General features: G+C 37.9%; 1 protein-coding gene across 30 annotated transcripts in view; it reads right to left on the bottom strand.

Annotated features, from left to right (window-relative positions):
* ANK2 (ankyrin 2) overlaps positions 1–16,909 on the bottom strand; it is a 715,648-nt gene that overhangs the window by 195,445 nt on the left and 503,294 nt on the right. For all 30 annotated transcript variants that reach the window (XM_033215055.1, XM_033215039.1, XM_033215046.1 and 27 more), the window contains one exon: positions 16,146–16,247. In XM_033215055.1, coding sequence (XP_033070946.1) covers positions 16,146–16,247 — 102 coding nt within the window. The remainder of the gene's footprint in view (positions 1–16,145; positions 16,248–16,909) is intronic.

The following is a 16,909-nucleotide window of genomic DNA, read 5'->3' as shown; positions in this document are numbered from 1 at the left end:
CGGCCTCCCAAAGTCCTGGGATTACAGCTGTGAGCCACCATACCCAGCCTCAACTCTCCTATGTAAATGCCATTTTCATGCAGTCTCTCATTTCTTTGGTTAAATTAATTTTTTAAGATTATATAGGTAGACTATTTCTTTAATAGTTGGCTTAACATGTATAAAAACAAAACATTTATATAAGGCTCAAAGAAGAAAAATTATTTGAACTACTTGTTATAATAGATATGGTTTAAAGGAATGTAAAAACTAAATTTAAAAGTGAGCAGCAAATCATTTAAATAATAGCTAAAATGTATCAGAGTTTATTCTTCTGTGTAAGGTTCTGTTCTAAGTGCTTAATTGCATTAATTCATATAATCCAGAATTGAACATTTTGAATTATCAACTAGCTGGTGATTCTGGCTCAGAAATTGCACTTTGAAACCTCCTCCCCTTTATGTCTCCCTGGCCTCCGTAACACAAAAACCAATGGCCTCTGCATTACAATCCTATTTTATTTTCTTTAGACTTCAACTTCTCATTAGCTCTATTTTCTAATAGAAAATATCTCAGTCTCTAAAAATTATTTCTTTTAGGTTTGCAGATGTTTAATGTACAAATACATCAAAATTAGAAAAGAAAAACCATTAAAATGAATTCTAGAATGTTATGATATCAAAATCATGCCAAGTTTAGCATTTAGAAGTGAACTCTAGGCAGGTGTAGTGACTCACGCTTGTAATCCCAGCACTTTGGGAGGCCGAGGCGGGAGGATTGCTTGAGCCCAGGACTTCAAGACCAGCCTTGGCAACAGAGAGAGCCCTATCTCTATGAAAATTAAAAAATTAGCTGGACTCAGTGGTGTGCATCTGTAATCTCAGCTACTTGGGAAGCTGAGGCTGCACTCCAGCCTGGGTGACAGAGCAAACCCCTTGCCTCAAAATAACTAAATAGAGAGATAAATAAATAAAAGTAAATGCTAAGTAAAAATGGAGGAAAGGGTTCAGAATGGTTTCTCCCTTAAGCTTTTTTTTTTTTAAGTAACAAAATTCTGTGTTTCTAAGATCAGATGACAAGTAATGAGAGTGTAATTTCCAGTTTTTAAAGATACTACCCAAAAGACTAGGTCTTAGTTCTGCATGTTTATCACTGACTCGTTTACCATTTCAATGAACCCATCTTAAAAGAGGGCATTAAAAACCTGAACTTTCTCCTACTGACATAGAATTTATCAAGGTTGGCAAGCAGGGGAAGGATTATGTACAATGAAACAAAAGAATTCTCTAGTGAGACACCCAGCAGTGGACATGCCTCCAGGCACCAAGGGTGAGATCGGAATTGAGAAGAGGTGGCAGGACCTCAAGGAAAGGAAGCAAAAAGGGAGACCAGAACTAAAGAAATTCCACAGCAGATTCCAGTATGTGCCCTATCCTCCTGCTTCTAATGAGGCACAAGTGAAGAAACATTTTTGAACAAAATTATTAAACTCAGATAAAACATGATACAGAGTTTTCAAATTAATAGACTAGGGGTAGCTTAAATTCAATAAATAGTAACTAAATTCAAATATTCACATACTAAAACATTTGTTGACTATTTATTGTATACTAAACATTGTGCTAAAAACCAAGTCTATATTTCAATGTATCCATATAAAAGTTTGGTAATATTATTAGAGAATTACAATGACTTCTGATCTTCTCCACATTTTTTACAATTTTAATTAAAAACAAGCCAAATTTGGCATGCTGGATTCTGTGGGAAGAAAGAGGAGGGAGCATCAGACAATAAAAGCTTTGCCGAGTCTTCTAAATAACACCCTGGTACTCTGTTTTCCTTCATTATAAAATAATTCCTATAAATGGCATTTGGTATCAATTTCAGGTATGTCAGAGACACACAAGCTGGCTTAGTCACTTTCTCCTCTGAGCAATCATAAAATTTGGGTCTTTTCACCAATTTATTGTATTTGCGTGTTTCCTGTTTATCTTCCCAACAAGACTTTTCATGGGAAATGGTCAAATTCTATTCATATTGGTAACCTCTACACCTAATATAGTACCTGGCACAAAAAAAGTGCACTTCAATAATGTTTGTACAATAAATGGTCTAATTAATAATGTGTACAGTATGAAAGTAAACAGGAGTTTGCTTAATTCATCCAGGTACTCTACATTTTGTCAGCAAATGCAAGTCCGTGCATGAACAAGTCAGGTATAAATATATCCACCTTTGGAAACACAATCACGAGACATTCACTCGCTGAGGCCGGTATTGGTTACTATTAACACATACAAAAGGAAACTAGATTCTGAAGGAACGACTTAATTTATGAGTTTGTTATTAGGGATCTCAGAGTTCTGTGATAATTTTTAAATTTTACACGTTTATTTTAGTGCCAATCTAAAAAACATTAATAGAAGCATATTCTGGATCATCTGGATAATCATATTTAATTAACATTTAGTAATTTTTTGTTCTTGGTCATGTTTCTGATTGTGTTGATTTCAATTAATCACTTAAAGGGAACATTCAAATTTTGATGCAGTTTTTCTCAAACTGAGGCACACAGATGTATTTTCTTATGGGACCAAAAAAAGTTTCCCCCTACCCCCACAAGTAGAAGAAATACTGCCTTAAGAGATGGTTTATAAACAGAACTTGATAATATGTGGGTCTTTCCATCTAGAAAGCAGAGTGGATGCGTAAGGCGGCATGACTAGAACCTTCCTAAGTATTAGAAGCTTTCCTGTGTCCCACAGGATTATAAATTATCAAAGAGAAATTATAACAATTTATTAAGAAACTTTATAGCCAAAATCAGTAGGAATATACTTGTTAGTACTTGTCCAGAATTTGCCCATCCAGCTACTCTCATGTGGGTGAAATAATCATTTGTGGCTAGCCTAACTTTGTTAACCAAATTCTATCTAAATATAACCATCAGGGCCATAATTTGGTCTCCCAAATGAGTGTGCACAACACAATTGATTTTCATATGTATCACTTGAGGCCCCAATCATCTCCTTTTAAAGTAGAGAAGTATGTTGTGAAGATTATACATACGTACATATGTATATACACACACACTACATCACACACACTGTAGCACAGTGATGAGGATGTAATAGGCATGTAATAAAGGTAACTATTACTTGATATAACACATATTATTATTTCCCACTTCGTGAATGGATAATTTGAGATTCAGAATGATTTAAGTGGCTGGTCCAATGTCCAGTGCTCACTCATTCATTTATCAAATATTAATTGGACATCTATTATGTGTCAATCCTGGGTCTTTTTCTTTCCAACACTGCTCCTGTCATTATACGACACTGAAACTTAAATTCTAGTTTATAAATCATTCTTTGAAATTGGTTCATGTAAGTTAGCAATAGCCTCCCTCCCTGGTAAGTTTAATTTTAACCCTGTTTATATTTGTATACTGTGTGAGCTTTTCTTTTTGAACCCCTCAATTTTCCTGTGCTGCTAAAATTCCAAGTTCCCAGTTTGTGGGACTTGCTTTCCTGTCTGCATACTGCAAAATTGTTAGCTGGGGACACAATCAGTTAATGAGAAACTAGCGCCTTCTTTAAGACACAAAAATTTCACTAAAAGTAGAGTTGTTAAAAAGGGCCAAAGTGACCATCATTCGTTTGGCGTCCAAACTTATAATTCCAAGGGAACTTGAATAACAGATCTCTTGAAAAACTTCTGATGGTTACTTTGGAAGAGAAACTATATTCTCAACTTTCTGATAAATGGCTTTCTCTGCCTGCTTCCCTCCTCTAACTCCCATGGGCACTATTGCTGTCTTCCTTTATTCCTCAAAGGAAACATCACACTGCAAATTCTCTTTTTCCCAAGGGCAGTACCAGCCTTCACTGACTCCAGCAATGACTGCATACCCATTAAGGTGCAGGGATTTATTTCAAACTGTCCCCTCTGCCCACTTGACCCTGCATAAAGAGCTTTTTTTAAAGTAATGACAGTTTGGGGGGGGGGGCGTGGAATGGGGAATTGTCCTTATGCCCCATGGTGTGCTTTATGGGCTCTTGTTCATCTGCATCTTGGTCTCTTTTATTCTACCCTGAAGACCTTTCATTTCTGAGGAAAAAGGTAAAAAATGAACTGAGTGTGGGGACTAAAAACAACTGCCACATGAGGCTCTACACTTACACATATGCAGGTTCATTCACAGACAGTTGCTCTGATCATGCCCACATCAATCTGACAACCAGTGCTTAATTCTACACAATTTCCTTTTTTTCTAAGAAGAGAATCCCCAATTTGAAGAAGTTGCCATTTTAAAATAAGGTTTCCTTTTTCTTTTCTTCTATGTATTCCATAAGATAAGAGACCTTGAAAAGACTAGAGATCATAGGATTTGTTTACTTCTTTACAATCAGAGAGAGAGAGAGAGAGAGAGAGAGAGAGGAGATATCCAGGAGGGCAGGGAGGGATGGGTGGAAAGTACTGAGAAACCTCTATATAGTGCGGAAAAGACTGTTTAGAATCTTTTTTCAGCCTTTTTGCCCTGGTTTTTCTTCATCTTCGTGGATTTACCTACCTTTGGTCTTTGATGTTGCTGACCTTCAAATGGGGTTTTGTGTGGACATCTTTTTTGATGAGGTTGATGCTATTCCTTTATGTTTGTTAGTTTTCCTTCTAACAGTCAGGCCCCTCTGCTGCAGGTCTGCTGGAATTTGCTGGAGGTCCACTCCAGATCCTTTGCCTGGGTATCACCAGCAGAGGCTGCAGAACAGCAAAGATTGCTGCCTGTTCCTTCCTCTAGAAGCTTCGTCCCAGAGGGGCATCTGCCAGATGCCAGCCAGAGCTCTCCTGTATGAAGTGTCCGTTGGCTCCTGCTATAAGGTATCTCCCAGTCAAGAGGCAGGGGGGTCAGGGACCTCGTTGAGGAGGCAGTCTGTCCCTTAGCAGAGCTTGAGCACTGTGCTGGGAGATCCACTGCTCTCTTCAGAGCTGGCAGGCAGGAACGTTTAAGTCTGCTGAAGCTGTACCTTCCCTATTTAATAAATGGTGTTGGGAAAACTGGCTAGCCATATGCATAAAACTGAAACTGAACCCCTTCCTTACACCTTATATAAAAATTAACTCAAGGTGGATTTAAAACTTAAGTGTAAGACCTAAAACCATACGTACCCTAGAAGAAAACCTAGGCAATACCATTTAGGACACAGGCATGGACAAATACTTCACGACTAAAATACTAAAAGCAATGGCAACAAAAGCCAAAATTGACAAATGGGATCTAATTAAACAAAAGAGCTTCTGCACAGCAAAAGAAACTTTCATCAGAGTGAACAGGCAACCTACAGAATGGGGAAAATATTTGCAATCTATTCATCTGACAAAGGGCTAATATCCAGAATCTACAAGAAACTAAAACAAATTTACAAGAAAAAAAACAATGCCATCAAAAAGTGGGCAAAGGCTATGAACAGACACTTCTCAAAAGAAAACATTTATGTGGCCAACAAACATATTTTAAAAAGCTTATTATCACTGGTCATTAAAGCAATGCAAATCAAAACCACAATGAGATACCATCTCATGCCTGTTAGGATGGCTATCACTAAAAAATCAGGAAACAACAGATGCTGGAGAGGATTTGGAGAAATAGGAGCACTTTTACACTATTGGTGGGAGTCTAAATTAGTTCAACCATTGTGGAAGACAGTGTGGCAATTCCTCAAGGATCTAGAACCAGATACAGAACCAAACCATTTGACCCAGCAATCCCATTACTGGGTATACACCCAAAGGATTATAAATCATTCTACCATAAAGACACATGCACATGTATGTTTATTGCAGCACTATTCACAATAGCAAAGAGTTGGAACCAACCCAAACACCCATCAATGATAGACTGGATAAAGAAAATGTGGCACATATACACCATGGAATACTATGCAGCCATAAAAAAGGATGAGTTCATGTCCTTTGCAGGGACATGGATGAAGCTGGAAACCATCACTCCCAGCAAATTAACACAAGAACAGACAACCAAACACTGCATCTCACTCATAAGTGGGAGCTGAACAATGAGAACACATGGACACATGGAGGGAAACATCACACACTGGGGCCTGTTGGGGAGTGGAGGGTAGGGGAGGGATAGCATTAGGAGAAATACCTAATGTAGATGATGGGTTGATGAGTGCAGCAAACCACCATGGCAAGTGTATACCTATATAACAAACCTGCACGTTCTACACAGGTATCCTAGAACCTAAGGTATAATAATAATAATAATAAAAGAATCAATGGTCAGCAACAAAAACAGAATATGTGAACATGAGTTGGCAAAATCTCAGCTACTGCAAAAGGGCTGGATGATTCTTAAAGGCACAAAGAAAATAACCAAGGAGAAAAATGACTAGGCGGGAATGGCAGCTTCACCTCGTCTCACACACCACCTGTGTTTGTAGTGCATACTGGAAGAAGTGCAGTGAGTACTTATTCACATTAAGATCTTTCCTGTGTTAGTCTCCAACAGCAAAAATCAAGATGGGACTCCTGAACTCTACAGACTCCTGGATAGATTCCCCCAACTTCTTTCTCCAGACAATCTCTACAATGTCACCATCGCTAACTGCTTGGGACTGTCTGAGCTAAACTTATCATATCCTCTATCCTTGTTTATGGTAGTCACCAACTCCACCATCATCCCTGAGAATCTTATCCCTCTCCGCCTCTGTATACCTCCTTTTCTGATTCTATCTCCTATCACTTCCCATTTCCCAAAACTCCCACACTGATCCTTTAGAATGCATGGGTGTAGTCATTAGCAAAAACTCTGGGCTAAATCTCTTCTCTAAATATCACTTTTAAGCTTCTTGCTCTAACTAGAATCCAAAGACACGGCTTCCCTGAAGTCTACTCAAGTGATGGATACTTGAGTAGAAGCAAGAAGCAAAATATAGCTCCCGCAAGTTCGGTGATTAAAAGGAATTGATATTAATAGGAATATGGATTGATAGAAATACAGATCACTGACATTGGGGGAGCTATATTTTGCTTCTTGCTTCTTACCGCTCTTTTAAACTATTTTTCTTCCTCCTTTTTTTAAACCTCCTGATGTCATCAGCCTGTATCCTCTTGATGCCATCCCTTGTCCCTTGAAAATTTTAGCTTCTAGCTCACTGCCACTTTCTCCTACATATACATAGGTGACTTTTCCAAAACTCCAGGTTTTCAGGTTCTTGAATTCCTCTCTGCCAATGATTCCTTCTTTTCTCTACCTTATCCACTCCCTTCCATGGTCACATTCTAGACATTTTCCTTTCCAATAATTATAAACTTCCTCTAGTATTTCAATTTTAAACATCCAACCCTCTGAACACCACTTACTCTCTTGCTAATCTACTCATCCAACTCCAGCAATCCTTCAATCCTTAACAGTTAGTCTACTCATCTTTTCACGGTGCCCACTTATCTCCTCACTTGGAGTGAATTCTATGCATAGTCTTTATCGTTATTTTATTCATTCCCTTATATGCATCCTCAGTTCCCTTGTGTTTCTCTAGTTCTGCCATATATGTTTAGCTAAACCACATATCTGGCTATATATAACTCTCCATATGATCCCATGTCTGAATGTAGCTGCAGAAGAACACACACACATGCCACCTGGATTCACTTTAAATTCCTGATCATGAGGCTCAAGCAGACCCTTCATGCTGCCTGGCAATCATACTGTCTTACCCTCAATTGCTATCTCTCTTACTTTCCTGGATTATTATTTCACACCTTCTCCCTCTTCCACCTCCATCCTCTCCTCTCCTATCTTTACTCTCAGCTGATAACCTAGAATCATATTTCACTGAAAAAAAAAAACAGAAGCAATTAGAACTTCCACCCTACATCCAGCTCCCAGCATGGCACCCACACTACTTCCTGCTCCTCTGCCCATATACCTTTCCTTTACCTGAACTATCCATGATTCTAGCAAAAGCCAGTCCCTCCACTTGTGCATCAGGCTCCATCTCCACTTCTCATCAACTCAAGGACACCATCCAGTAATTCTCCCATCTCTCTCTCTCTCTCTCTCTCTCAAATTATTAATTTTTCCTTCCCTGTTGATATTTCTCCATCAACAAAACAAAACTATTATTTCTTTCCTATTACAAAGAAATCCTTCTTGATTCCACTTCCTCTTCCAGCTACTTTTCTTATTCTTTTCTTTCTTATATAGAAAGAGCCCTTGAAGCAGTCCTTGGTCTGCCCGTCACCCATTGAATGAGCTCCAGTCCAGCTTTCACCCCTCCACTCCACCAAAATTGCTTTGATCAAGTCACCAGTTTCCATCACATTACTAAGACTGTTGTTCAGTTCCTCAGCTTATTGGATCAACAGCATTTTACAGAGTTTATCATTTCATCCACCTGAAAATAGGTCTTCTAAGAAATCACATTCTTCAGGTTTTCCTCCTACATCCCTGGACACTCTTTCCCATCCTCCTTGGTGGCTTCTCATCTTCCTGACCTCTAAATATTGTAGTACTCCAGGGCCCAGCCCTTGAACCTATTCTATTTTTCATAAACTCTCTCTCTTTTGGTGATCCCATGCAGTACCACGGTTTTGAATACTATCTATATACTGGGTATGCCAAAATGTATACTTCAGACCAAAATCTTTTCTCCAGACCGTAGAAAACTCATATATACAACTGCCTACTCAATATCTTGGATATCACACAGACAAATCAAACTTAACATGTTCAAAACTGACCTGCTGAGTATTCCCTCAAACCTGCTCCTCACTCAGTCTTACCCACCTCAGTTAATAAAACTTCAGCTCTCATTCTTTCCATTGTGACCACAACCCTCATGCCTAATTCCTCTTTTGCCTTCATCCTACATTAACTCCATCAACAAAATCGGCTTTTGAAATGTATCTAGAATCCAGCCACTTCTCACCAATTCTCCTGCCTGTTGTCCTACTGTAAAACACCTCACTTCTCACCTAAAGTATCACAAAAGTGTTCCCTGCTTCTGTCCTTGTTCCCTTTCAGCTTGGGCGTTACTATTAAGACTCATCAGTGTATGTCACTCCTCTACTAAGAACCCTCTAATCACTTCTCTGCTCACTCAGAATTAAAGCCAAAGTTCTTAAAATAGCCCACAAGGCCTTACATGACCCGATGCTGCTTTCTGCTCTCCCCAACCTCCTCCTACGCTTCCTCTCCCTCATTCTACTCCAGGCAGGCTTGCTTCCTTGCTGGCCCTTGAACATGCCAGCATGCTTCCTCTGTGGGGTTCTCTCACCTGTCAAGCCTTCTTCTAAAATGTGCTCCCTCCACAGCGTGCATGGCCTCCTTGCTCAATTTCTTCAGGTTTTCTTCTGCCCATCCCCTCTAAAGTGATGCACCGCTCCCATTCCACTCCTCTCTCCTTCTCCCCTGCTGTATCTTCCTCCATGTCACTCACTGCCTTTTCTCCTCTCAGGTTGTAGATTGTGAGCTTTATGAGAGCAGACTTTTTGTCTCTCTGCACTACTCCATCCCCAGCACCTAGGACAGAGCCTGCCACTGAGTAAACACACAATACACGTTTGAGTAAGTAGATGAACAAATAGTGTGCCTCAGTTCAGACTGGCAGAAAAAAAAATGCTGTGATTCTACTGTCCGAGATGAGCTAGGAAGAGCTGAGTGGCTGTTTGGAGTCAGGTATTAAAATCCATGTCGTTTAGCCATAGAAAGAGAGTGTTCAAGAGAATTTCCAGAATATAAAGTGTTCTGTTCCAATCTAAACCACTACAGCAGAGTACTTAAGAATACAGCCATAGAAATAATTTGCATGAAGCTACTCCCAACATTTTTTAAATGAAAGAAGAGTCACATTTTTAAATCTTCATAAACCTGTCTAATTGTAAATAGAATGAAATTTTGAGAGCTGGGGGCAAGTAGTCAATGAAAACTCTCTATTGGATTTACTTTACATTGAGCAAATATCAACAAGTAAACTAAAAATTCTAAGTACTCAAAATATTAGACAGGTGTTACTCAATTGTAACCTGAATCACCACTACCCAGTATAGAGCAAGGACCAGCACTGATACATCAAAAGAGATTACAGGATGGTACAGAATCCAAAACCACATAACCAGAACCAGATGAAAACATCACCTTTTGCTTCTTCTAAATGAAGGGTCAATAATAAGCATTTAGCTATATAGTTATATTTTTGCATATACATTTGTGCCAAATTTAACTGGTTAGGAAATTGTACATAGTTCATTCCATGTTCCATTAATTCCATGAATTTAATTCTCCCCTATTCATTTTTGTTGTTTTTATAAGGTCCCAGGCTAATAGAATTGTTTTTAGTATTTTTAAAGAGAAGTCTAAAAAAGATGAACCCAAATGGCATTTGTGAAAAAGATTTTAGTTCCAGATAAATAGTTTAGTTTAATGCAACCCAGATAAATAGTAACTTTACCAAATTGCTACTAATCATAATTTTTTTCCTATTTGGTGATACAGGCTATGGCAATACCTTTTATGTTCTGTCCTGCTTGTGCAAATCAGTGCTACTTTTGCTAAAGCTTAGGTTGAGAATCAATATTTTAAAAATTACATTATTATAATAGGCATCATTTTCACTAGTATTTATTGAGTACTTGCTCTGCCAAGCATTTTGCAAACATCTCACTTAATCATCAAAACTACCCTAAAACTTCAGTGTTGTTATGCTTACACCAGTTGAGAAAACTCAGGCCTGCAGAAGTTGACTGCCAAGGGTCACTCACCTGGTAAGTGGGGAAAACTAGAATTTGGTTTCCAGCGTCCACATTGTTAATGTGACTTCCAAATATGCTTCACAGTCTGAGTCATACTGTGTGAGCATATGCTAAAGTCATTGTTGGGTGTATCTTCTTGTTGCTAAAGGTCTGCTATTTGAGGAACACTAATATTGTTTTGAAAATGATGCTTCGACCTTGCCTTCCGTTTATAAAAAAGGAAACACAGGATTTAACTGATAATTTTGCACCTTTAAACTCCAATGGTAAAAGGCCAAGACCAAAAATCAGGGCATTTTAAGACCTGTTAATCATTGGTATCATATCTAGGATTGTATTAAATAAATGCTAAGTGATAGTCTTTCATTTTGAAGTCACTATAGTGAAACAAATAAATTGCATACATGGTGAAAGTATCTGAAACTACTTTGGTTTTTATTGGCTTGTAACTGGTTACAAACTTTTATCAAAATATTATACAGTTTATTTTTAAGGTCCGCATGTTAATCTTGTTTGTAACCATATTAAATTATGCAGAATTACTAAATAGGTAATAGGGAAGAATGTAAGCCTTTAAGAGTTTCAGAAATAAATTGAATGCTAAGATTTATTTTCTCTTCTAAACATATAAGAGATAACGTGGTAAATAGATGACTGGTGTAATCTTTTAAAGAAAATAAGAGTTAACCATATTTGTAATCATTTAAAAAAGAAAAATAAAAACTTGACATTCTTTTAGAGTATTTTCATGTGCCAAATTTATGAATTTTCTGCATATCATTTAAATGATTAAAAGCAAAATAGTATTTGGGAATTACACTTGAAACTTCTCATGGTAGTTGTGAAACAAATTTTATAAAGAAAAACATTGATTCAAATTTCAGTTTAAGGAATCTTAGCACGCCAACACATGTGATATTTTTGGAAAGCTAGTGCAGCCCAGATTACCTTTCATTGAGAAATACAACAGAGTACAGAAAGTCCTGGTTTCTATATTACATGTTGTAATGCTCCCTAGAAACTCAGGCTGAGTAGCAAACTGGAGGATACATTTTCTTTTCTTATTTCATATGCCATGTTAGCTTTGAATATTGTATATTTAGAAATAGCAATCGTTGGGCTGAATAGTTGTCTCTTTTACTTTCCTGGGTATTTGGAAATCATTTCCTGTTCTATATTGTATTTGAGTTTTAGCAGTAATCCTGGTGGTGGGGCTGTTTGACTTAAAAGATCCTGTAACTATGTATTAATAAAGTACATTTTATATTAGCAGTAGTAGATTAAAAATAAGTTTTCAACTTTAAGATAAAGGACATCACCACTGTAGTACTTTGAAGGGCAGCTCCAAATAGCTACTCAAAAAGATATCCTGCAGAAGAAAAATAGCTTGGACATGGGAGACAGACAGATCCATGTGGCCCTGGGAATGTCACTTAACCACTGTGGGCCCAGTTCCTACATTTGTAAACTTGAGCTAATCCCTATCTCACAATATTTCATCTCAGTTAACTGATAAGACATCACATGTAAAGCCCCAGCACAAAGTCTAATACACAGTAGCTAAGTAGGTAACATTAGTCACTGTATTTCCCTAATCTTTATTTAATTAATATACTGTCTCAAATAGTATTAATAAAAATACAGAACCAGCAAGCCCATCAGACCACATTTACTTTGGGGAATTTTTTTTTTTTTAATACGGAGTCTCACTCTGTCACCCAGGGTAGAGTGCAGTGGTGCAATCTTGGCTCTCTGCAACCTCCACTTCCCTAGTTCAAGCAATTCCCCCACTTCAGCCTCCCGAGTAGCTGGAATTACAGGCGCATGCCGCCATGCCCAGCTAATTTTTTTGTATCTTTAGTAGAGACAGGGTTTCACCATGTTGACCAGACAGGTCTCAAACTCCTGATCTCAGGCAATCCACCTGCCTCCTGGCCTCCCAAAGTGCCGGGATTACAGGTGTGAGCCACTGCACCCGGCCTGTTTTATTTATTTATTTATTTATTTATTTATTTTAAGAGACAAGGTCTTACTCTGTCACCCACTCAGGCTGAAGTGCAGTGGTATGATCATAGCTAACTGCAGCCTGGAACTCCTGGGCTCAAGCAATCCTCCTGCCTCAGCCTCCCACTATAATCCCAAAGTGCTAGGATTAGAGGTGTGAGTCACCACACCTGGCCTTGCATTTACTTTATAACTGGTGAGTTCAGGGAATTGAGGAGAATCAACCTCATATTTTGAGTGTAAGTCAATTTTAATTTGTATAATTCTTGGTGAATTATATACTGTAATTGTAATTAGAACACATGTACCTTAGAAACTCCTTTTACATTTCATAATTTAACTTACATTGCAACCCAGGGATATAAGCATTGAATGTATTGTTTTTATCCTGTTTTACAAGTTAGAAAAATGTCACTTTCTGAAGTGAACTGACTTTTTTTTTTTTTTTTTTTTTTGAGACAGAGTCTTGCTCTGTCGCCCAGGCTGGAGTGCAGTGGCCGGATCTCAGCTCACTGCAAGCTCCGCACCGGGCCGACTTCTTAAAAGTAGAGAAGAGGCCGGGCGCGGTGGCTCAAGCCTGTAATCCCAGCACTTTGGGAGGCCGAGACGGGCGGATCACGAGGTCAGGAGATCGAGACCATCCTGGCTAACACGGTGAAACCCCGTCTCTACTAAAAAAATACAAAAAATTAGCCGGGCGAGGTGGCTGGCGCCTGTAGTCCTAGCTACTCGGGAGGCTGAGGCGAGAGAATGGCGTAAACCCAGGAGGCGGAGCTTGCAGTGAGCTGAGATCCGGCCACTGCACTCCAGCCTGGGCGACAGAGCGAGACTCCGTCTCAAAAAAAAAAAAAAAAAAAAAGTAGAGAAGAAACTTGAATTTGAACCTGTGGGCTCTAAATTTTGTGTGGGCTTCATCACATCATGTTGCCTTCTCACAGAAATAAATGTTCTTTCCTTTTGTAGTGACATGTTAGTGGATGGCTGGCCACTATAAGAAAAAGCTAACTCAAGAAGCTAAGATGGTCTATAAATATGATAAGAATTGAGTATTTACTGTTGAGAGATTATTGTTTCTCAAAATAACCCTAAGACCTTTCATACAATTAATGTATTTGTTATACTTTAGTGTGAAGTAGATTTGGTTTGAAATGAGCTTTATTTTCCTTGGGTTCTCTTTTTTGGCATTATTTATGATAAGTGTACCTAAATGAACTAATAGTTTCATTGCTTATTCTCTAGCATATTGCAAATTTAGAAAGTTAACAAATGGATATTTAGGGAGTGCATTTAATCTACTTAAAGAAACCTAAGTTTACATCAAAAGCATTAAATATTTCATATTCAACTTCATAAGTATTATATAGAATAAGTCCATATATCCATAGGGAGTTTGAATGTTCTTTCTTTCTTAAGGTAACTAATGTATCTAAAGTTCAAATTATTTGTCCAAAAGAACACAAAAAAACATATCAGATAAAATGATTCATAATGAAAAATAAGATGGAGGAATGTAGGCGCAACATACGAAGATTCTACATATTGGGATACAGTAATGTGTGTTTATTCCATAAGTCAGTGTTAAGAACTATGTAACGTTCTTGAGATTTATCTTACCAAAGAGTTAAAAGCTAAACCGTTACTGTTTCATAATGCTAGTAGAAGATACAAGTCTTCTGGGTCAGAAACAAAGGATGTTGTAATTCAGAGCAAAACCAGTAGCCAAGTGTCAGCCTGTTGCTTATACCAGTTTCCTAAGCCTTTCTTCCCGCATATCTAACAGGGTTGACACAAAGGACCAATGATGGATGCCCATACATGTGAGTTGTGTTAAAAGAGAACACTGACCTTGGGGGATTCATACAGGCCTGCTTTGTAGCTAGAGGGAGATATCACCTAATCCCTCAAGGCTGCTCATTGCAAACACCACCCTGAGAAATGGCCCAGATAAAAAGCAATCCCAAAGTCTTTTATTTTGCAGGACTGCTCAGGGCCACAGCAGAATGCCTTTACCAACGTCAAGTAGCTTTCAACATGTTTTCATGATAAGAGACACATTCCCCTAAAATATGAGAAATATTGACATCAGTGACAATGATCTTTATGCCAATGACTCTGAAGAGTAAGGAGGGAAATCCTGTACCCTTTGCAAACGCCTGCAGGTGATTTTGATACAACCACTTCACTGATCTGGGCATTGGTAGCCATATAGGGTAGCCATAGAAGTTTGGGGAGGAAGGAAGTGTTGTAATCTTTTTATTTTATTTATCACTCAAGGCATTGTGTGGAGAATTGATCAGAGTGGACAAGCCTGAAGACAGAACCCAATAAAAAGGCTTTTATGACAACTGTGTTAAGTACCTCAAGATGATCTAAGCTCATGCAATCTGGATGCAGAAGGTGAAAAAGAGAGGAGTGCTGGGCTGGAGAGGGGGAAAGATGAGGAATGGGAAACAGTTGGGTTGGAATGGCACATTGGTGAGGAAATCAGCAGGTAGGAATTAGGGAGTACAGTAAGTTTGAGGATAAGATATCAGGTTCAGTTTTTGAAAAGTTGTTATTGAAAGATTTATTAATTTCAATTGTCTATAAATTAAACATAACTGGGTTCAATATATACCAGGATGTAGAAAAAGGAATTCATATATAATTTAGAATCCAGTAGTGACATTTACCTCCTTTTCACTTAAAATTAGCCAGAATTATTCACTTCGTAGTTAGGTCTCTGTCAAACACACACACACAAACACAACACAACATTTAGCATTAAAGTGAATACTGCAGTCCACTAGATACTTTAGTTCATAATGTAAAAATCTTAGTCAAAAATAGCACAAAAATGTCAACGTTGGTACCAAATAATATCCAAAGTGTATAATACTCTCTAAAGTCCTTATCAAATGGGCATGATGAATGGACACATCATTTACAATAACAATTTCAAATTATTCTCATTATAAACCATATTTAAAATTAATTAGGAGAAAATTTTATCCTCTTATTTCTCTATACTAAATTGTAATAATCAGTTTCCCATGAGTAAAGTACATATAGTCAAGAAGGAAAGAAGCCAAGGTCTGGATTACTAGATGATAAATGAGAAGTAAAACATCATTCTTGGTCAAAATTTTAGCTAAAGGTGTCCCAAATCATTGCATAAACAAAATTGACATTCAGTTGTTGTTTTTAATCTGTCTACTTGATTTTCAGCTACATTAGCTCTAGATACATCTGATGCTTGAAAAGTTGGTAAGGGGGCAAAAATGGGGTTTCAGAAGTCTGAGTCACTAATGTTTTAGTATTTTTAATAAAGACAAAAATAATCTTGGGCTCTGAGAATGTAATGAGTGTTTCTTCATTGCACAACACAGAGCCAGCTGTCATGTTCTTACCTGATTGCAGGTATTGATGTCTATGCCCCCCTTCAGATATTCCACGACTTTGTCCAGGTTGCCTGCTCTGGCAGCACGGAGGAAGCTCGCGTTGCTGTCAGACTGCAAGAAAAATAAAAGACCTTTAGTGAACTATTGATGAAATAGAAATGTAGCGAATACAGAAAGACAAGAATGTTTACACTGAAGTCAGAAAAGCTTTAGTTGGAAAAAGTTCAATAATACTGAGTTTAAAACATTGAATAATCATTCACTATATAAGGTAGCAACTTCACAATATTTCTAGAGTTGTTTAAGTACATTGAAAGTCAATATTTTAGAGCATAAAAGAACCATTAAAATGGAAATAATTGCTACTGCTTTATTCTAAATCTTCAGCCACATTTGAAGACGTGTTGACGCCAGCCTCAAATACTGCTATTACTCATTCATTTTAGCTTCAAGATTCTAGTGACTTTATACTGAGCTAATGTCAAGTCAAAAAAGAATCAGAAAGCTAAAGAAATTAAAGCTACTGGGTTTTTTCTTTCTCTTTCTTTCCTGTTGGTTTTCAGATGCTTCTGAGAGAGAACACTGAGTATGGGTCACTTGGCAGTCATCTGGTCTCATTAGAAGGGAATAACAGAAAGCTCCAAGGGTGCTTTGAGGAAAGAGGATAGCACTACTTGGCAGGTGTGGACTGGGCTGATGCAAATTTTGTGATCCCAGTGATTCTGGAAAAACATGATTCAATTTAAACCACCTGACATAATATCAGACTAAAA

This window comes from Trachypithecus francoisi, unplaced genomic scaffold (assembly GCF_009764315.1).
Source record: "Trachypithecus francoisi isolate TF-2019V2 unplaced genomic scaffold, Tfra_2.0 Lachesis_group1, whole genome shotgun sequence".
In the NCBI taxonomy this organism is placed as follows: domain Eukaryota; kingdom Metazoa; phylum Chordata; class Mammalia; order Primates; family Cercopithecidae; genus Trachypithecus; species Trachypithecus francoisi.
The sequence above is the reverse complement of the archived record's forward strand: the minus strand, read 5'-3'. Positions and strand labels throughout refer to the sequence as shown.